The 21519-nt window shown below is 35.7% G+C and overlaps 1 protein-coding gene across 7 annotated transcripts; it reads left to right on the forward strand.

Moving 5' to 3' along the window:
- The first annotated feature begins 35 nt into the window (after positions 1 to 35).
- Positions 36 to 20212, forward strand: C1H12orf50 (chromosome 1 C12orf50 homolog). 7 transcript variants are annotated; one of them, XM_048061039.2, is made up of 14 exons: positions 36 to 180; positions 509 to 696; positions 1285 to 1367; positions 3240 to 3363; positions 7677 to 7850; positions 9407 to 9484; positions 9571 to 9684; positions 11355 to 11474; positions 12138 to 12200; positions 12608 to 12715; positions 13100 to 13207; positions 13438 to 13641; positions 15779 to 15870; positions 17218 to 20212. In XM_048061039.2, exons 3-14 carry the CDS (start codon positions 1314 to 1316, stop codon positions 17278 to 17280), a joined length of 1302 nt encoding a protein of 433 aa, XP_047916996.2. In that variant the 5' UTR covers positions 36 to 180; positions 509 to 696; positions 1285 to 1313; the 3' UTR covers positions 17281 to 20212. The 7 variants fall into 7 exon arrangements, with proteins under 7 accessions (XP_047916996.2, XP_066851547.1, XP_013038049.3 ...); XM_066995446.1 differs by having other exon boundaries at positions 3243 to 3363; XM_013182595.3 differs by lacking the exons at positions 36 to 180; positions 509 to 696 and having other exon boundaries at positions 1098 to 1367.
- The last annotated feature ends 1307 nt before the right edge of the window (positions 20213 to 21519 follow it).

The following is a 21519-nucleotide window of genomic DNA, read 5'->3' on the forward strand; positions in this document are numbered from 1 at the left end:
CCCGTCAGTTGTGGGGGGCGCTCGCGCTGGGGCGGCGGTTGGTGGAGCTACTGCTGCCGCCCGGCCCGGCCCGGCCCCGGGGGGTGGCTGCGGACGCTTCCTGCCTGCCCTCACCGCCCCGGAGGGTTTTTTTTGTTGCTGTTGTTTTGGTTTTTCTCCCGAAAGAACACCGAATTGCATGTACTTCTGGTGTTGCTAGTGCTCTTGCTTGAATTCCATCTTATATCTACCTCGTTTTTCTTCAACTTTGTTTGTATCCTTCCTGCTCTGTAAGCTTTGGCATGGTTCGCCTTTGAGGTTGACTTCCTTTTCCTTTCTGCTCTTCCTTTTATGTTTTACTTCTAAAGTGCCACCTTTTGATCTAGAAGTGCTCTACAGTGTTCATCTTGAAATCAGAGATGCCGCTCAGTGATTTGATCCCATGTAGTCGGAATAAATGTATCCCTTACCATTTTCCAGGATTAAAACTCTATTTTCATCGCTAAATGTATTACTATTATTTTTTCAGAGGCAGCCCAGGACCTGAACAGGAATAGAGGTGTTAATTAGTAACAAAAGTGTATGCTTTCTGCTTTATCTGTGGTGGTGGACATCATGGTAGCAAGAAAAAGCAATTAGCAGCAACAAGATAAGCAGTTAACACCTAACAGTGTACTCGCAGGAAGCACCAAGTGTCTCAATCCAAAGGAGGATACGGTAAGAAAAACATTGGGTGCAAGAATTTTGGTTAAAAATTACTCAAAGGGTAAATGTTGTATTAGTTATATCAAAGTTTTGTTTTGAAGACCACAGCTTCTGCAGCTAGAAGTTGGGTATCATTTAAACTGTGCAAAATGGGTTTGTTCCATTTTATGTGGAAATCTTTGAAAGAAGAAACTTTGAAAGACGAATACAAGAAACTCTTGGAAATGGTCCAATTTTCCATACTTTATTCTGAAGCAATGGAACTAAGGAAGATGTTCAAGCCCAAAAGGTCACATGATGTCATCATGATGATGTCACAAGATCTGGAGGATCAATGGGTGACCGTGGATGTGTAACATTCTGTCCTGGCTAGCAACCATCTTCAACAGATAACAAACCTGGAGAAGGTACCACCTCTGTAGTTCAAGTGTACTTAGTTTTAGCTACGCTGTCAGTTGGAGTTTTGTTTCAAAAAAGAAGCAGAGCTGAAGTTCCGAAGCCCCCTTTTTTAAAAGAAAACTACTATTTTCAAGATAAAATTAAGATTTGCTTATGCGTTGATAGCTTTTATGTTTTCATGTATGCTCTGCCTGCATAAAGAGAGTGGAGTAGAAGCATAAGAGGTGAAAATGGCTGAAGCTGGGAATGACAACTATTTCTATTTTTATTCTCCCTACGCACAGGTAAATGCTGTAGATTTTAGAGTAATCAGCATCCTTGAATTTCTTGATATATACATATTTAGAGGGAGGTTTATTATCTAGATTTAGAAGTTGGTATGCCTTGATCATGGCAGCATATGTAAATCAAATGTCTCATTTTCAGAATGAGAAGAGCTAATTGTCCTAAATACTCAATGTGAATTGGGCTCAGATACTTAGGGAACACACAAGTTAGAACCCCACATAAAAATCACTGATCGCTCATCTTTCTTTATTGAATCAAAATTATATTAATTCTGAATAAACAAACCAAGTATATTTTCTGCTTATAGTGACAATGTGAATTTCTTTACATCCTGTTATATGCAACAAAGTCATTCAAAATGGGGTTCTTCAAAGAAATGTTTCTATTCCAACTGGTAACAATTTTCAAGCGTGATTTTTCTTTTCCTTTAAAAATTAGGCAGAAACTCAATAAAAAATAGCTGTTAGTCTGGCATTTGCAAATCCCAGCTGGCATGTGTTCCATATCCCAGATATGAACCTGAGTTTCCCATATTCAGGGTAACGGTCATGAGCATGTTCCTTTTTGAAATTAGGAGTTTCCTTATCACGTGCTTGTGGAAGATACCTCAGGTTATAGGGATAAGTGAATTGTATAATCATAGATGGTGCTAGAATCTAAAAACCGTTAGTAAGGAAGAGATAGAGAAAAATAATTTTGTTTGACTAATGAAAGGGATTTGCATCGGAAGAGAGCTAATCATGCAGTATCATGCAGACTTTTAAACTGGAAGAATATTAATATAGGGAGAATTGAAGTGTGATTATATGTAGGAGTAAAGCAGCAAAAATGAAAAAAAAAAAGCTGTTGATACTTTTTTTTTTAATTAGGCTTTTGTTTGTCATATGTAAAAACAGCTGGGAGATGGTGTGAGCAGTGAAATGACAGTAGTCTCAGAACATCATATCCTGAATATTTTTGTAAACTTGTAAGCATTTGTCACCATAACACGTTTATTCTTGGCTGCTGTGTTGCCTCCCACATTAATTAAAAATAGTTTTATAGGAGGAGACTGACATTTAAGTCAGGAACTAATACATGGGAATCTAATATGTCTTAGCCTCAAAGTCATTCTCCTCATTAGGGTTTCAAGTGCAGATTCTGTCACTGTGAAAAACCTCTTAGCTGTGATACTGTGTGCTCATTATGAAGGCAAGGAGAATGTTCGCATCTGTTTTGCAGATTTAGACATATGGAAATGAGGTACAAAAGAGCAAGTTCCTTCAAGCACATTTTTTTAGTCTGAAATCAAAAGTGACTTTCTCCTTCCAAAGTGATGTTTTGAATGTGAAATGAAACAAAAGACTTTTTTTTTTTCTCTTGTTTTGTAATCCAAGACTGACAAGTCTGTACAAGGATTACAAGTTCTCAAATTTTTACTTTATCAGTTTTTGTTAGGCATCTTTGTGGGTTTTGTTTTATTTTCCCATGGGCCTGTATCTTTTAATATTAAGAGAGTATAGTATTGCACTTGTGCAGCAGATTTCATTTGAGATAGGTCTGATTATCCCATTAAGTAGAAAAAGAAACTCAAACACACAAATTAAATAAAAATGTTGTATATTAAAAATAATAGATTTTTTCTTCCCAGCATCTCATAAAAAGTCTGCAGTACAGTGTGCATAGACAGCTTTACTCTGATTCTTGTCTGGTAACAGTTCTACATCATTAAAACTCCTTTGACTTAACTGTAGATAGTGTTCTAACATACCAGAATATGGTCTTCCAAAGTGTTATGTATCTATTCACAGCAGTATACTTTATAATAGTCAATGTAGTCTATTTTTATTGTTATATTTACAATATCTGAAAACTACTTTGTCCTGCAGCAGAAGTACAGCAGCATCTCATGTTTCTGGGAAACACAGCCATTAGGCTGTGTGAGGATCAGTTGTGTCTTCCATCACAGCAAACCTCGTAATATAAATGGACTTTTTCTGCCTCCTAGTAACAGTGAGTAAAAATATTTTCTCAACAATTTGTTAAAGTAAGTAAATATACAAAAGCATCCTTAAACTTCCACTGCTTACGTAATATATATTAAGATCAAGAAATGTACTCTTGAAGATCAAGAAATATACTATTTAGACCTGTGACTAGCAGCGTTCCCCAGGGGTTGGTGCTGGGTCTGGTCTTGTTCAACATCTTCATCGACGACCTTGATGAGGGAATAGTGTCTGTCCTCAGCAAGTACGCCGATGACACGAAGCTGGGAGGAGTGGCTGACACGCCAGAAGGCTGTGCTGCCATTCAGCGAGACCTGGACCGGCTGGAGAGATGGGCGGGAAGAAACCAAATGAGGTTTAATAAGAGCAAGTGTAGAGTCCTGCACCTGGGAAGGAACAACTGCATGTATCAGTACGGGCTGGGGGACGACCTGCTGGAGAGGAGCTCTGAGGAGAAGGACCTGGGGGTCCTGGTAGATGACAGGTTGACCATGAGCCAGCAGTGTGCCCTTGGGGCCAATGGGATCCTGGCATGCATTAAAAGGAGCGTGGCCAGCAGGTCAAGGGAGGTGATCCTCCCCCTCTACTCTGCCCTGGTCAGGCCTCACCTGGAGTACTGTGTCCAGTTCTGGGCTTCCCGGTACAAAAAAGACAGGGATCTCCTGGAAAGAGTCCAGCGGAGGGCCACAAAGATGATATGGGTCCTGGAGCGTCTCCCCTATGAGGAAAGGCTGAGAGACCTGGGTCTGTTCAGCCTTGAGAAAAGAAGACTGAGAGGGGATCTCATCAATGTTTATAAATACCTGAAGTGTGGGAGACAAAGGGATATGGCCAACCTCTTTTCAGTGGTTTGTGGGGACAGGACAAGGGGCAATAGCCACAAAATGGAGCACAGGAAGTTCTAAACCAATATGAGAAAGAACTTCTTCACAGTGAGGGTGACGGAGCACTGGAACAGGCTGCCCAGGGAGGTTGTGGAGTCTCCTTCTCTGGAGATATTCAAGACCTGTCTGGATGTGTACGTGTGCAATTTGCTCTAGGGAGCCTGCTTTGGCAGGGGGGTTGGACCAAATGATCTTTCAAGGTCCCTTCCACCCCCTTCGATTCTGTGATTCTGTCATACTATTGCAAATAAATCAGGTATGACCTGATCCAAGTCAAGTTCAAGGCAGATAAAGGAATTGTGTTGGTATTTGAATGGGTTGCTCTATTAATTTATTTGTCATGTTACAAATCTCTGTAATCACCAGTTACATGCAAGAAGAATTAATAAATGACAGTTTAGGTTGCTAAGACACATCGAGTAAAAATTTTACATTAACTCACCATTTACCCTCACAGGCAAAACAGACTCAGCATACGGAGATTAATATGATTTATTGTGAACTATTAACAGACTAGTGCAGTGAGAAAAAAAAAGATAAACAGGGGAACACGGAACGGGGGCTGCAGTCAGTCCCTAATGCTTCGTCTCTGCTGCTCCTTCACGGTCACTCTCTGCCCCTGCTCCACGTGGGGTCCCTCCCACGGGATACCATCTTTCCCGAACTGAGCCTGCGGGGACTTCCCACAGGCAGTAGCTTTTAAAGAACAGCTCCAACGTGGCTCCGTACCACGGGGTCCACCCGTCAGGAGCAAACTGCTCCAGCACAGGTCCCCCACGGGCGGCAGCTCCCCCCAGGCCCCCTGCTCCCGCGTGGGCTCCTCTCCACGGGCTGCAGCTCCGGCCCAGGGCCTGCCACTGTGGGGGCTCTCCATGGGCTGCAGCATCCTCCAGGCCATATCCACCTGATCCACCGGGGGGGTTCCTCCATGGGCTGCAGCATGGAGGTCTGCTCCATGTGGGACCCATGGGCTGCAGGGGGACAGCCTGCTCCACCAGGGGCCTCTCCACAGGCTGCAGGGGAACTTCTGCTGCGTGCCTGGAGCACCTCCTGCCTTCCTTCTGCACTGACCTGTGGGTCTGTGGGGCTGTTTCTCACTCCTCTCTCCCATCTGATGTTCCACGGGAGTTTTTTTACTATTCTTCAGTCTGCTCTCCCAGAGGCCCAACCAGCGTCGCTCCCTGGCTCGGCTCTGGCCAGCAGCAGGTCCCTTTAGGAGCCAGCTGGAGCTGGCTCTGATCTGACATGGGACAGCTGCTAGGCTCTGCTCACAGAGGCCACCCCTGCAGCCCCCTGCCACATAAACCCAATACAATTATGGTCAGATCAGTAGTCAGAAACACTATTAAAATATTCACAACAATTAACACCTTCAGAAATTTGCTTTTTCACATTCTTCTGTACTTAGATATTTACCAGATTATACAGAGTAATGAAAATGGTCAGTAGGAATGTAATAAATTAAGACTAGCGTCTGTGTTGGAGGGGAGAGGTTGTTAGGATCACTATTAGCATTATGTGTTTGGTAGCATCATCTGTTGATAAAGCACAACATGTTATAAGAATGAGACGCCGCATTGGAAGGCAGCATAAGATTCCAGTGCTGTGTGTGTAAATACATTAACCGTCCAGCATTTAGAATAAATTTTTCAGGCTTGGCATTGGATGCGTGTTGTTTAAGTACAATAATATTTTGTAAGGCAGTATACTTTCTCTTTTAACTTCTGAAAATCAGATTATTAAAAACAAAACAAAAAAACAACAACAACAACAACAAACAAAACAAAAAACATTACAGGCTTTTTTGTTGTTGTTTTCCTTTGCTTCCCCCCTCAGTTCTTTCTAAATGGAGCTCTTATCTACAAGCAGTCCTGGTATGCAGCTGGACTAGGGTAAAAGCCCAGAGCAGGGAACCAAGACAAATGTCAGAAATCAGGCAGAAGCAGGAGTGAGAAGTTGGCAGACTTGTCATAGCCAAGTGAACGGGTGAACTGAAATACAGTTGTTCACTGGCCTTATCTGCAAAGCTGTAGACAGATGGCATAAGAAATGTCTATAATGACCTCTATTAAGAAACAAGCACCTCATGTTCCTGAAATTCTTTCAGGAAAGGGTAGGCTGTTGTATCTGGTAAGGTAGAGCTTAACTAATCACACAGGACCAAGGCAAGTGATGTTTCTATGAGTGTCCATACTGTACAGTTCCTACATCCACAACATCGGCCTCTGCCAGCTAGCACTTACAAACTTAGGCATGCTTTTGTGCTTTTCTTTTTACTGGAATATGTGTAACTTCAAAGTCTGTGTGTTCCACAACAACATTGCAAATACTAAAGCTGCATTTATTTATATCAAGACTTAAAGTTCTTGTTAAACTAAGTTTGATTTGGCTTACACTATCCAAAGGTAATAATACTCTGGGACTGAAAAAAGCTCCACCAGGCTAAAGGGTTGTATCTTACTTGCTCTTGCATGTGATACATGCAATAAATCTGATCTGCAATAGTGTTTTTAAAATTGATTTAAAATATACATATGTTTCTCTTTTGCAAGCACAAAATGCACAAGGCTAACAACAACTGGAATAAAAGAAAATGCCCATGCTTCGTATTATTTCTATTTTTCATCATTTTTATTTTCAGTCAGTTGCATTTCCTTGGTCTCAGAAACTGCTGTCCTAGTACTGAAATAATTTTGCTGCAAAACTTTATGGGTAGACATAGGTTTATAGGGAAAATCATAGCTTTTATGATTTTCTTCTAATTTAGTGTAAACTATTTTTATGAACTTCATATTCTTTCACAAAATCTGTGATTTGTACGTAGCATTTGTACATAGCATTTATACAAACGCTATGTACATTTGTAGAATCTTATACATTTGTACAAGAGAGTTGTGATTTAGAAAATTCTGATGGAAAAAAAGAAGTCTACAAGCTAAAAATGGGTAATCTAGTGCTTAGCACTGCTACATTCTTCAAAATTGATGCCATGAAGACCAATACAGGCCTGCCTTCAGCAGATTTAATACATTTCCACAGGTGGGATCCTAGACTCATTTACTCACTTCAGCCAACGTATTACTAATCACATGTTTCCCTATGTTATAAACAAAGGGATTGAAAGAAAGAAACTTAGATTAATCTATCCACTAGTAGGAAGAGATATGCAACCTTTTTTGGACAGTGTAGGATGATCAAAATGTTTCACTTGTCAAAAGACTTTATTCAGCTGTGCTTTATCTTTCCATTCAAAGGAGCTAGTGCACATTCACTTTCGTACTTTCTGTGATTGGAAGATGCTCTTTTGCCTGCCTCTGCACAATAAATCTTTTTGCTGATTCTTTAAATATAATGATTTCAAAAGTTTACCTGTTGGTCCAAACCTAGTTCCTTCTTTAAAAACAACAACAACAAAAAAAAACGTTATTTTTTGCAGATGTCGCATTGCAGGAGGAGGTCCAAGAAGGAATTCTGAATCCAGCCTGTGGTCAAGAATCATTCAGAAATCAGGAGAATATTTTAAGACCAATTCACCCTCCACTGATTATAAACATCAACCACCAAGAGGATGAAGAGGAGGATGAAGAGGATGTTGAAGACAAAGAGAACGGTAAACAAGTTTTGTTTTTTTGTTTTACAAGGAAGTACAGTGGATGTTTTTCAGCTCTTAAAATATAGTTCATAAATGATTTATTCTAATAACCATTACATTTTTAGGAAAGGGTTATTGACAAGTTTTTGAAATTTGTGTATAATTCCCAAAGTATTCCCAGTTGGTAGTCACCAGATGCATAAGTAAGCCACCATTTTCTAACTTCTGTAAAATGTCTGGCTTTATATTTCAATACTGGTATAATTTACATTCCCCTTTTTTCATCAAATAGAGTTTAAAATATTCTGATGACCATCAAATATTACTCAAATTTCTCAGTTCAGGGATGATCTAAGCTATTGGCACTTTCATTTAAAAAGACATTTTTAATGTCTTCCTCTTCTCATCAAGATTTTTAATAGTTAATACTATATGTTGACTGAGGACTTACTGTGTGCCTTAGCTTTAGCCATCTCTGTAACAGTTACTACTGGGGAATGTTTAACAGGGGATTTACAGTAGCAATGCAGGAACCATTTTGGTTTTGTGCCAAACAAAAATGTTTCTGATCTATACAGCTGCAAATATTTTCTGTTCTTTGGCACTGTCTAATGTTATGGGTAAAATGCTATAAAAATTGCAAGTTTAGGAAGCACATCTTTTAATGGAAACAATTTTTTGAAAAGAGGTTGGGGCTGTACATGCTTATCAATGAAGGTGAAGCCATAGGTTTCTGTTATTAAACCCTCCTTAGGCAGTCACATGTTATTACAAAAAGTTATTCTTAAATCTAGTAAAAAGAGCCCATGCAAAACTGAATACATATATATATACATATTAAAACAAAACAAAACAAACAAAAACACAAAAACTGTAATTAAACATTTGGATGTATCTCACTTAGAGATTAGAGATTCATAAGGAGTGAATGAATTGTGCGTCCCCAGAGAGTCAAGGTGAGAAAACACTCTCACGTAGGCATTCTGCAAACTACTCTGGTAGTAGCTCTCAGGGAGCCCCATGCTGCTTTTCACTTTTCCCACTGCCTTTCAGGTTGGAAGGGCTGCTTATTGTTAGTGCTTCCTAACTCTGTTTCTGAATAAACTAAATTAACTTTCAGTATCAAAAAAAAGAGACAGTATCAAAAGTGGGTCATTGCTAGTCTTACTAACCTTAACTGAGACAGATGAGGAACACTCACTTCACCAGCTCTGCCAGCAGACATTACAGGATAGTAACTTTGAGCAGAGGTTTACTGACAAGAAGTTCTTGGTGATGTGTTTAATCAGATTTCCTTTTGAATGTAAATAAATGGTCATTTTGTGAGTGAGTACTGAAAATGGTTTTAAGTCATTTTAAATCAACAGGCATTAGCTTTTTAATAGGTGTAGCTGAAATTCCATTGCACTTGGAAATACCTAACATTCAAGAGTCGTTGTATTGCCCAGAGGAGAGGTTGCAGTCAGAAATAAAGTCATGACCAAAATGAAATTCATTATGGTATTTGATCATTAAGAAACATTGAAGGTCTTTGTATAGATATCTAGTAATCTTTTAAAAAATATTTCCTGCAGATGATTTTAATTTGTTGGCTAAGACTGCTTCAGACCTTGAAGAGGAAAGAGCAATAAAGGAAATGTGCTACAAATCTGGTAAATACGAAATTAACGACTCTATCAAAAACAGCAATGCTGCCAATATAATAAAAGTATTTTTTCCTGTTTTGTGTTGTGTTTAGGAGAGTATTATAGGATTCAGTACCCTCAGGAACACCAATCAACAAAATTCGTATCTTCGTCTCTAGAAAATGAGTTATTGCCCTTGGAAGATATCAAGCAGGATTTGCAGAAAGGCAAGTATTTTCGTCTTGTTGTACAATGATTACTGCTTTTTGTATTACTGTTCCAGGGAGAAACTATTGCATAGTTTGCACCTCCTTCCCCCTCTTCTTAATTTAGTGAAAATAAAATACAGCACATAAAAAGAACATTAAAATATATCGTTATTTTTTCCCCATGTATATGTTTAGTCACATGCATGACGACTACCTGTATTGATTGTAGGTGGAAAAGATAGAAACTGGCTAACATTAAACCTGCATGTAATTTCCAGAGATACACAACATAGGCCTTTCATATTTTTCTTTAAGATCAAGATTTATGTAGTCTAATTTTAAACATCCCAAGCTTAGTTTATATTTCTCATATAGGCTGTCTGTTCTAAATGGACTAAGATAGGCCCTCTTAATGGGCTGTTTATTCCTGATAAGGTCTGCCAAAGATTAAATGAATCACTTTCTCAGAGGTGCTCTGCTCTTTCTGCTGACTATATTGGATGTTGAGATGGCAATTTGGCTATACACCAACTTTCACCTAACTCAATTTTAATGAAAAATATAACAAAAAACTTTAAGTTCTTATGAAAGATAGTTACAAAATAACTACATTTTGTTTTGAATGTTTCACCTTTTCTAACATAAATATGGTCAAAGAAATATGAATTAATAAATCGTTATTTCCCTTGTTATTCTTCTCTTTCATGCTTGAGCAAGTGGTGTGACTGAAAAAATCTGTATTAGTTTTGGCTTTATTGAATAAGTAATAAAATGTTCCATTTTAGAAGAGAGAATTATGTTATTAAGACACTAGAGTATTTAGTAGGTCAGCCATTAAAAATTGCTGGGCAGAAAAATGACCTGCTACTTTTAATTTAAAACATGTTTATTTTTATAGTAGTATAAATTTTAGGGATTAAATCTTGATAATACTGCTTTATGTAAAACAAATATGAGTAAGATGTGCCAATGAAAAAATGAGAGTGGAAAAATGTTCTCCATTTTGAGTTATACTGCATTTGAAGTCATGCTTTTTTGACTGATGGTTTTTGCCAGCCTAAATTGTTTGACAGAATTGGGTAAAAATATTTTCTTGTTATTTCTACATTTAAAATGTTTGTTATTCAAATAGTTTTGATAAACTTTTTCTGGCAAGTATTTAGATATATTTAGACTGTACACAAAGAATTCAGTGACAAACATATGAGTATTTATAACTTTTAATATATATATTTATAATTACATACATTCAGAAAAAATCAGATAGATGCGTTTTCCCAAAGCATTTCTTCAATTAAGTTTCTGAGGTTTTATATATTACGATGACATGTATGTTAAAAATACCACATATTCATTCAGATAGGATTCATAAGTATCATTCATGAAAAGTGAGAAGCTAAAGAACTAGCAGATAATTTGTAGCTGGTTCTTTACTTTTCAGTTGTAGTCTTCTGTAACCTGAGTATTGTGTCATTTTCTTAAAAAACTTCAGTGTACATCAGTGTTTGAGTTACATTACACACTACCCAAATGACTAATAAAAGAGAAAGAATAATATAAAACAAGAGGTTAAAGGAAATTGCTCCGAGCTAATTACTAACTCACAGAGGTGGGATTTAAAAAATGAGAGTTTGATTTAATGTGCTTACACACAAGCAGCTAAAATATCCTTTCTGTTGCCTTTCCAGGTGATGGTAATACAAATCCTACAAACTTTAATAATATGAAAAGTAAGGGAGAGACTTCAGGAAGGAGAGTGTCAGTAGAGGGTATTAACAGAACAGATCATAGATCCTTTGAAAATGGAGGTAATATACTTTAACATTGTCTTCTCATTGCTGAACATCGTGTGGTAAATACATTTGCCATAAATGAATATGTGTATATGAAACTTCACGATTTAAATATAAAAGAATAAGTCAGATACAGAGTTTTTATCTGTTACTCATGTTATATGCACTTCTTATTATAACGCACCGTTAATTGTAACAATTAAAAGTATCATTTATGATTCCACTTGCTTTAAGTCTCTAGTAAAAAAAAATTCCTCTATGCTGATTACAACTGACTTTTTCCTGCTTAATTTTGGAAAATAAATGTCTCTCTGAAGTTATAAAAAATGTGTAGGAATGACAAGTTAGTATGCTTTAAAAACCTGTTATGTGAGACTATCCCTAGTTAAGATGAATAGGCTTGGTATTTTTCAGTTATCGTACAGTGAAATACTAAGCTCCAATCCTGCGTCTTTTCTGATGGGAGCTGATTTCTCTGAACAGAGTTGAACTTAATGAAGATGTAGTGTCTTGCCACGTTCAGTTTAGTGTAGAATCATGTAATTAAGGTTAAAGAATGCACTATTATCCTTGAATTTGTGTTTACTTAACAGTATTTACTCATTTTTCTTCTTAAATACTTACTAGTAGTAAAAATAATAATATTTACTGTATTATTCTTTTTTTTTCTTCCCTTAGTTTGTCAGTGCAAAATAATGCAGTACCATGCTAGGGATGCTTGGTCTAGCTTTGAGCAAACTGGTATGCATCTTCTAGCTCCAGAACTGTATGGAACAGTACTAATGTATCTTAAATATTAATTCTTTTACTACAACTTTTATGTACAGTATATGTCTCTCTTTTAGGTGTTCTTCACTGTCATTAGTAAAAAGTTACCACTGAGAAGCAATCCTATAATTAAATCTCTGCTCATACCCATGTTGATTTAAAGCTTTTAAATGTTAGATGTTTATCTTTTTTATTTTTCTTTTGGTGGGCCTTAATGAATCATCTGTTTGGTTTCTTTTTTTTCACATTTCGTTTTGCATTTCTAAATTCATTTCAGTGAAAATGTAATTCTAAAAATAGCAAATTATGTGTGTTGTCCACATTTGATTTTTCATTGTGTTCTTTGGTGTAGATGATTTTTTGATGCTCATTTTCTGTAGGAGGTGATTGTTTTGTGGCACAGAGAAACATATTTGTTGAAGGGAAAAGAAATGAGGCACTACCTTTAGAAAAAGCACCAATTGCATCAGAGTATTCAAATGTAAAAGGTATTTAATTATTATATATTTTCTGATTTTTAGATGAGATTTCTTTTACAGTACTAATGAAGATTTTCTCATTCTTAATGGGAAGTGTTCTGAGCCAGAACCAATCAAAGTAATTGTACTAGTTCAAAGTACTGTGTTTTTAGCCAAATTTTGAGTTTTCTGACAAGATTTTGAGACCCTGAAGTCTGCTAGAGGAAATGTAGCAGTTTTTACTTTTGTGGGATGATACTTTAAAAATAATTAAGGTGAGAAAGAACATTCCTCACCCAAGGAGACCTGTGTATGAAGTGGGAGATGAGCTTTTCAGAACACTGTAGCATTTCTTGATAAGAAAATGTTGTGTGCTTTTTGAAAAAGTAAATCTGTGCTATTTTAACTCCTTAGCAACAAGCCGCTCTGAATTGGTAAAGAAGCGTCATTTTAAGGGAGTAAAGAAAAAGAAATGGATTTCTGAGGAGCCAAGAAACTTATCTAATACAGCAACAGGCAAAGGTATTTTTAGAAAATGGTTGGCTTGTTCATTTTTATTTACTAAACTATTAGATGATTTAGTACTGCCTAGTTCTGTTCCTAGTGTTAGATACAGACAATTTGTATTTTGATTGGACTGTCTATAAGGAACATTTTTTTAATCTTGTCTTCCAGGTTCCAGTCTTCTCTAATATGTCAAATTTTGAATAATGTCGTAATATTTCTTTATAAATTTGTTCTTTCTCTTTTAGAAAATCACACTTCAAACCCAAAAGTTAAACCAAGTTACCAACAAAGTGATAAAAGAAAGGATGATGAAACTGCGTCTTCTATTATTTCTGTGAGACAAGCTGGAAGAAACACTTACTTCAGTTCTTCAGAACCTCGAAGATCAGCATATGTGTTCTACCGTAATGTTACAGATGTCCAAGAACCAAAGTTTAATGGATCTATGGGTGAGTTCCTGCTTACACAGAATTCTTAAAATGTTGCTAAATATCTGTTTAGGTACTTATTCCTAAATATGGGCAAGAGTAAATTTAATCCAGCACAATTTTCATAATTAGATTGCAGTAGTATCCATAAACAGAAATGTAAATACTTTTATGCTTTATAAACATTTAACATTAAAAAAAATTAAACATTTAAAATTAATCAGAATATTTATGAAAAATAATTCAGTCACCTTCACAGAAGGGATTCATTTCCCTGCCTACCAAAGAGGGATGAATCCTTTGATATGCTGATGTGCTCAAATATACTGATTCCCACTTTTCACAGCTTCTTTTATGTGATATATTCTTTTTAGATAAATAAACCTTGTAATAGTCCCCTTTAACTTCTCATACTACTCCAAGCATTGAAAGCAAAAGTAGTAGAAGTAGTTTTGTAGTAGAATTTCAGTTTCCTTTCAAGAAATACTCATTGTTCAACTTTTTGCTACCATCAGGGGATGAAGGAATGACTTTTGTGTATTTTTTTCACAACTAGCATTTCACCGTGGTTTCGCTTATGATTTATGATTATTTTCATTATTTACAATTATTTTTCTTCTTGCATAAACAAGGGCCTTACTCAAACTTCCATTATCAATTTAAATATATTCCAAACTTCAGTGATATACACTCTTCATGATATATTATGTTCTCACATTATTTATACTGGAGAGAGGATCAAATTAATTATTCCTGCCATTCTTTCAGGATGATGTTTTCCTTCATTGTTTTGCCATCTTTGACATACTCTACTATCTTCTTGGTAGTACATAATATGTCATAATTTAACAAGAAGTTTACAGTGGGATTCTGAGTCTTATATCTTTCTTTTTGGCAATCTGTTTCAGATATAACGATAATTTTACATCTTTCACTTTATTTTTAACTTGCTAATACAGCTTTATACAATGTGGTATCATAGTTTGTGTTTTATTTGTCTTTCTATTTCCAGTCTGCATGGTTAATTTGGATAATTGTTTTTTTTATCTGTCACTTCAGCAACAAATTAAGTGGTAAATAATTTAAATAATCATAAGACAAGAAAGGATTCATCTCGCCAGTTTTATTCATCTGTCTTAAACTGAAATGAGTCCCGGTCTTGATATACCTCCCTGTCTTCATTTCCAATAAAAGAAACCTCCTTTAGACAAAGTATTGGTTTTAGATGAATAAAGTTAAATCAAATGAAACTTGACATCAGTGTTTAGTCTGCAGGACTAATATATATATATATTTTCTTTTAATATTTGTTTTGATTAAATCTGGACAGGTTGTATAGAAATAACAGAGAGAATGTTCTTACTGCAAAGGATACTTCTAAAATTTCCAGGCTAAAAAAAGCATTTCAAAGAAAATATGACCAGAATTTTTGTCATAAGAAGAACCATTACCATTTTTGATACTTTTCTTTTCAAGAGCACCTGAGCCATTTAGTCTGAAATGCTCCAAACCAAAAATTCGGCTTGACATAAATGAAAGATTTTAGACCCAAACTGAAAACTGTGATACTTAGATGTTGCATATAAACTGAAAAGCTTAGAATTATTATGTAATTATTCACTGGAATTAATGGATTTAATCTGGAGTTAAGAGAAAATAAGAATATTGATAATAATAATTTCAGCCAAATTTTATACAAAATGATTATTCATTAGGCAACATACCTTGATGCAAAACCAACAGTCTTGCACAAGAATGTAGTACTGCCTTGCATCTAATGCTTTCACAAGCAGAGATAAAAGAGTATGCTGGATTTTTGTTTTGTTTTGTTTTGTTTTAAACTAAAAGCAATTGGTCCCATCAGGAAGATTTTCAACACTGGACATTCATTCTGTTTACCTCAAGGATGTCCTTGGAAGAATCACGTCACTTGGAAGATCTTGTGAGCCTTGTAGAAATTCTGCAAGATTATAAGTGTTTTTTAATGTACTAGGCATAAAGTCTATATTTAATAATACCTTGCATTTTAGGGGTGATTGACGTGATCCATCAATTGATATTTCAGCAACTGTTTCTTTTAAATCACATATCGGGCTAAGATAGTCTCTCCTGAAATTATAGCTGAAAATTAGAAACAATTTATATATTTCTTCTATAGACAAATATACTTCAGGATCTTGTAATGCACCAACTTGGAGGAAAAGAAATCCACATGCAAAGACATTCTCTAAGTTTAAAACAACCATTCAGGTACCTGTTTTATAGAAATATTTATAATTGAGTCTTTTTAATAAAGGTGACATATCTCCTCGCCAAGAAAACGTATCATTGCTCTTCAAACTAACCCAACCAAAGACTGCAAGATTCTAAGCAATGCTGAGTAGTCTGAATGAGTAGTTAGTTTTGTTTGTAGACATACAATTTTGCCTATATAGCTAACCTATGATTTCTAATTTTCTATAATATCACTGATATGAATACAAAATATGTACCTGCTTTTAAAGTGAAGAGATAAATGAAGTAGGTTTTGTCTTGTAACACTGGACAAAGCAGAAGAAACTCTAGATATGTGCAATCTATTTGTCTCTGTTTGCTCATGAAGTATCTGTAATAGCTGAACTATGATCAGTCTAGGTCCAAATTCATAAAAGGACTCAGGCTACCAAAAACCTCAGGATACGCCCTAAGAACCATTAATACATTTTGCAGCTGTCTTGAAAGCAGAGATTAGAACCTGTATCTCCTTTCCCATAGATGAGTAGCCAAACCATTAGTCTTCAGTCTGTGTTTCATTCAAGGAAGACATTTCCTTCTTATCTCCTGTCTCCTTATCTGTCCTCCACTGATATTTCACTCTGCAGCTGCATAGTTCAAAAGGTGGAAGAGCAGAGCATCCTCTCAGTTCTTGCAAGCTTAACCTTCTAGCTTGCTGTGAAAGTACATCCCTGAAAGTAGGAAGAAATAAGTTGAAACGCTGCTGAACAGTGCCCTTTCTTGGGTGAATCCTTTTACCACGACTTTATTTTATAGAAGATGGTCATTAACACGTGTTTTTGTTTGTTTGTTTTTATTTATTATTATTATTATTTTTTTCTGAGCAGTTTCTTTGGTTTTTGGAAACGAAAGAAAAAGAACTCTAGCAGATTAGTGCAAAGTGGATGGGTCACAAATGTGCAACTTTGTGACCCTGTGTTTCAGAGCCCTCCAAGTGGCCCAGTTATCGGTATTCAGATGAGTTCACACAGGGGAGCATTATGCCATTTTGATTCCAGTCTGAGATGCAAAATTCTGTTGAGGCACCGGATAGATGCAAAGCACCTAAAACCACCTACTGCAATGCATCACTAGGCTTACTGCATGTCTGATCACTTTGTGCAAGTACCACATGGTTCTCAAACATCTGCTTGGAAAGGTTTTGGAAGGAAAATACTTTAATGAAACATTTTGAAAATAGATTAATTATATTAGTATGAAATATTTTTTATTTCTATTGCTTCTGTAAGTGTTGAAGGTTTAATTCTTAAAACATCTCTGAAAGAGCATACAGTTTTACTCAGATTATGCACAAAATATTCAGTATATCTATTTTGACCACAGAGCCAAGAAGAAATGGAAATGAATATAAAAGGAGAAAGATTTGTAAACAGGAGAAACATATGAAGCCAATACTTCAACTTACAAGAAAAATTTAAATTAAAAGAAGGAAATTAACAAGTACTGCCCAACTGGACATCAAAAGATGATAAAATTGCAAATCTCAAAAATAATCTGCAGGAAGTACACTTTAACATTTTATCAAAAGTGATAAAAATGCTAATTAAAAATGTATGTTCTGTATGTGCACATATACAGGTCTTCAATCTATTCATGAAGTTTAATCTGTTGTTAAAATTTGACGGTTGAAATGATTTATTACAGACTATGGCTGTACACTTCAAGACTGCTAGCAAAAGATGTCTGTAGAGGGGGAAAATCCTTAAACAGAGAACTCCACCATTTTGTTTGACAGATACTTTAATGAAAAATTACTAATATGAATTAATATTATTAGTTGCACTTGGCAGATTCAGAAGACTTTGAATGTAAACAGTAATATTAATGCATTCTAGAAAATGGCTGTTTTGGTGTGAAAGACAGATTTGTAGATGATGTAATTGTTTTCCAGATGTTTGAGGTCTCAGTCTGAGTTTGATCTTGATATTTTGACATTTTAGTAGGGCAGCAAAACTGTTATGAACTAAATGAACTTCACAACAAAACAAGAATTAACAGAAATATGTTTTTCCACACATTTTAAACAAAAGTATAAAAGACTGGATAAAGACAGAGAGGAAGACTGACAAGAAGACTACAACATCACTTCCTGAAAAAATAAACTATATAAATGCTTTTAAAGTGAACAGTGACAACGTACGAATATTTCTCTAGAGAGCACAGATTTGTTTTTAAATCTTTTCTGCATTTCCATAATCTTTATTTTTTTTTTCTTCTGTGAGACAGATCGATTTGGTTTCTTTCCTGTAATTGGAGAGAATGGGTTTTGATCACCTTTATTCTAGGATTGGATCAATATATCAAACAGTAAACAGCACTGTGTAAAAATAGAATAACTGACACACCAGAAGGCAGGTGCAAGGAGGAAATGGATCCAGAAGGAGGAACTTCAGAAGATGAAAAGGTAAAAAATGCACTCAAAAGTTCAAAATAGCTTTCTGGAAAACTGAAAATTATGTAATTGTGGGCCATGTAACTGAAAGAAACATGTTTCAAAGATTCCCTCCGGAGAGTAAAGAAAAAGAGGGGCAAGGCAAAGGATTCTGTCTTCCATGAAATACTGGTCAGTAGCCAATGTGTGCAACTATTGTACCTAATGCTAAATTACTACATATATGTGAATTTATATCTTTGTCTCAAACTTTTTTCCATTTTTTTTTGCATTTACTTAACCTTTGGTCATTCTTAAAACATACTCAGTTTTGGAGGAGAGCCCTTCAAACATTTTTTTGGAGCACTGTGATCCAGTAATTACCTCAGTGGCACCGATGGCTATGAAAATAAAAGCACTTTGCTTCTTTGTGACTGTTTAGAACATAAAATTGTATCAGATGCTTTCCAGGGTGCCTTCTAGCTGAAATTGTTCTATTGCTCTATGAGAAATATCATCATACATTTCTCAGTCCTACTTTACTGAGAATATCTTGCAAAAAAATAGGCTGGTAATGCTTTAAATATTATTACTTTTAATTTTAGAAATTTAATTTTTAATAATTTAAATTTTAAAAATGCTGTAATGGCAGTTGGGCGTTCCTTTCTTAGCTGAGAAAAGAATAGATTATCTGTTTTAGCTGAGAGGTAGAAAATGTTAAAAAACGAAACAAAACAAAAAAACAGGTAACATCTTTTTAAAATCAGTGATAAAGTGTACTGAAAATGTCTTCGTCCCTCTAATTAAATATTGGATTCTCAACTTGTATCACACAATGCCTTGCAGCAACATTTTGTATCTTGTCTGCCTGAGGCAGCTGAAAATCTTGACTTGGAGGGTTATACTACCCAGTTATTTTTTAACATCTAGAAAAATACTTTTACTCTCATTTTCTATGTCAAATAAACATAAATTTTACATTTACTGATTGTTCAATCTCTCTCATTTAGAGGATTGAATTTGGCAGAACCATAAATTGAGCAGGGCCAAACATTATTATTATGGTCTGTTTTTTAGTATTTAATTAAGAAGGGTTTCAGTATTTAAATTTTGCAATTTATTTGGTTTGAGAGTAGCAGTGCAAAGATCCCACTATGCCTTAGTAATTTTATTTCAGAGTACAGCTGATACTCTTTGCTTGCTTGGGTATTAACCTATTGGTTTTACTTATCAATGTACTGTACAAAGAAGTGGAAGTTTGAGAGTTCATTACAATTACTAACAGTGTGTTTGCCAGAAACTTACTTAAAATTACTAAAAAGAACAGATGGGCAAAAAATTTGAATGTTACTGAGTGTTCCAGCATCAGATAATGACAGAGTAGGTGGTGCTACAGTTTTAGACTTTCCTGGTGAATCCATATTTGATCAAATATGTTCTGAGCACTGAATGGTGTGAAAAACAAACAAACAAACAAACAAAAAACATAAATGGCTGACATGGTTTGGATTTGAAACAGTAACAAAGTGAACTTCTAGCCTCCAAATTTGTGAACTTAACGGTGAACTAGAAATAAGCTGAAGTTCATTACTGTATGTATTTTCTAAGTATATATTGTGAAATCTGAGAAAGCATTATGACATCTGAAAATATAAATATTATATTTGATTCTTTCCCTTAACTGTATTTAAACTCAAAGAGCTTTGTTAATCTATGTATTTATTATAGTTCTGAGCTAATATAAAAAGGACATAAGTCTTAGCACTGTTTTCATGTACTGGATAGATAAAAAATAAGTGACCTAAAGGTGAACAAATAAGAGGAGTCTAATGTGAGCCACCTGAAGCAGAGACTGTGCTTTACTGTATGATATTGTTACTATACTGTGTTTAAAAAATGGTGTTTGTATATTCATAAACAATAAATGCACCTAGTAAAAGTAAATAATGTATGGAATTTTATTTGCATTATTTACCTTGCTTTTAACAGGACTGTAATTAATTAGATTAAAATAATTTCCACTGAGCTTTGACTACAGTGAACTGGCAAGCATAAAAGTATGCCTTCGTGAACTCATCTTTCAACTTTAAAGTTATTTGCAGCAATCTCTGCACCTGAAATCAGTAAAGCATCTTCATCTCTCCAATTGCTACCTCACACTCCATAACATGCAGTCCCTTGTACATCAAGGGTTGAGTGATCCACAGTGCAGCAAACCTGAGTGGGCACAGGTCTGTGCTACTCTGTGGTGTGTTACCCTTAAGAGTGTGGCCTTTGTGCCTGTGCTGTGCCGCACAAATGCCTTTGCTCAAAGGAAATTGAGGGCATTCAGTACTTCACATTATGAGGCTTAAGTAGTGGATTTCTGTGTCTTCACTTACTCGCTGCATGACAAAACCCCCACACTGGTTTAAACTAACAGTACTTGAAAATCAGTGCTTAGATAATGTGCCAAAGATCAGAGGCAAAGGGCTTCTGAAGCATAGTTGAACTTGGTGTATCATGTATGCATATACACAATCCACTGCTGAGTTGAAAAGCCCTGGGGAAAGGAATGATCTGTTGTTTTCGCCTTATACATGTAAAAATATGCTAATGTTTTTCCAGATGGTACGTCTAAAAGCACATCAGATATCTAGTGTAGGTGAAGCATATTAGGTAGTAAACAGATTAACAGTGGTACCATCTGTATTTTATTAAAAGTTGCAGAGCTTCCAGCGTGAGAGCCTGCATTCCTGAACAAACTTTTACAGCTAATTTAAAAACACCACCTCCCAGGATCTTAGCAGCACTGATGTTTTAAATAAGCTGTTTATATATAAATATATCATAATATATCTCAAGTTGACACACAAATGAGGAAAAAAAAAAAGATTGTAAAATAAAAACATAACAAAATTTTCCTGGAAATTGTAAAGATTGCTTTAAAAGGAGGATGTTAACAATTTCACCCTAATGGAGATATTTGTTGATAAACTGTGCCTTGTATAGCAATACTTTATGTAAATAAATAAATATATAAATAGACTGTAAATTATTGAACTAGAGCTGCAGTCACTAGGGGTCAGTACAGTCCCAGGAATAAGCTCCAACAAGGCACACGAGTGAACCTTCATTACAGTGAGTTTGATTCCAGCTCTAGAGAGCTCCAGCCTATTTGCAGTGTTCTCCAACAGCTTTAAATTAACAGAAAAGGAAGGTCCCAGAAGGCTTGTTATGCTTCCTAACAGCCAGCTCAGGGAGAGGTGCAGTAA

The sequence above is a fragment of the Anser cygnoides genome, chromosome 1, assembly GCF_040182565.1.
Source record: "Anser cygnoides isolate HZ-2024a breed goose chromosome 1, Taihu_goose_T2T_genome, whole genome shotgun sequence".
Lineage (NCBI taxonomy): Eukaryota > Metazoa > Chordata > Aves > Anseriformes > Anatidae > Anser > Anser cygnoides.

Coding starts and splice junctions, on each gene's coding strand:
- C1H12orf50 (XM_048061039.2), top strand. CDS start 1,314: ATGGCTGAAGCTGGGAATGACAACTATTTCTATTTTTATTCTCCCTAC. Junction 1,368..3,239: donor TTTATTCTCCCTACGCACAG/GTAAATGCTGTA, acceptor TTTGTCCTGCAG/CAGAAGTACAGCAGCATCTC. Junction 13,208..13,437: donor TAATACAGCAACAGGCAAAG/GTATTTTTAGAA, acceptor TTTCTCTTTTAG/AAAATCACACTTCAAACCCA.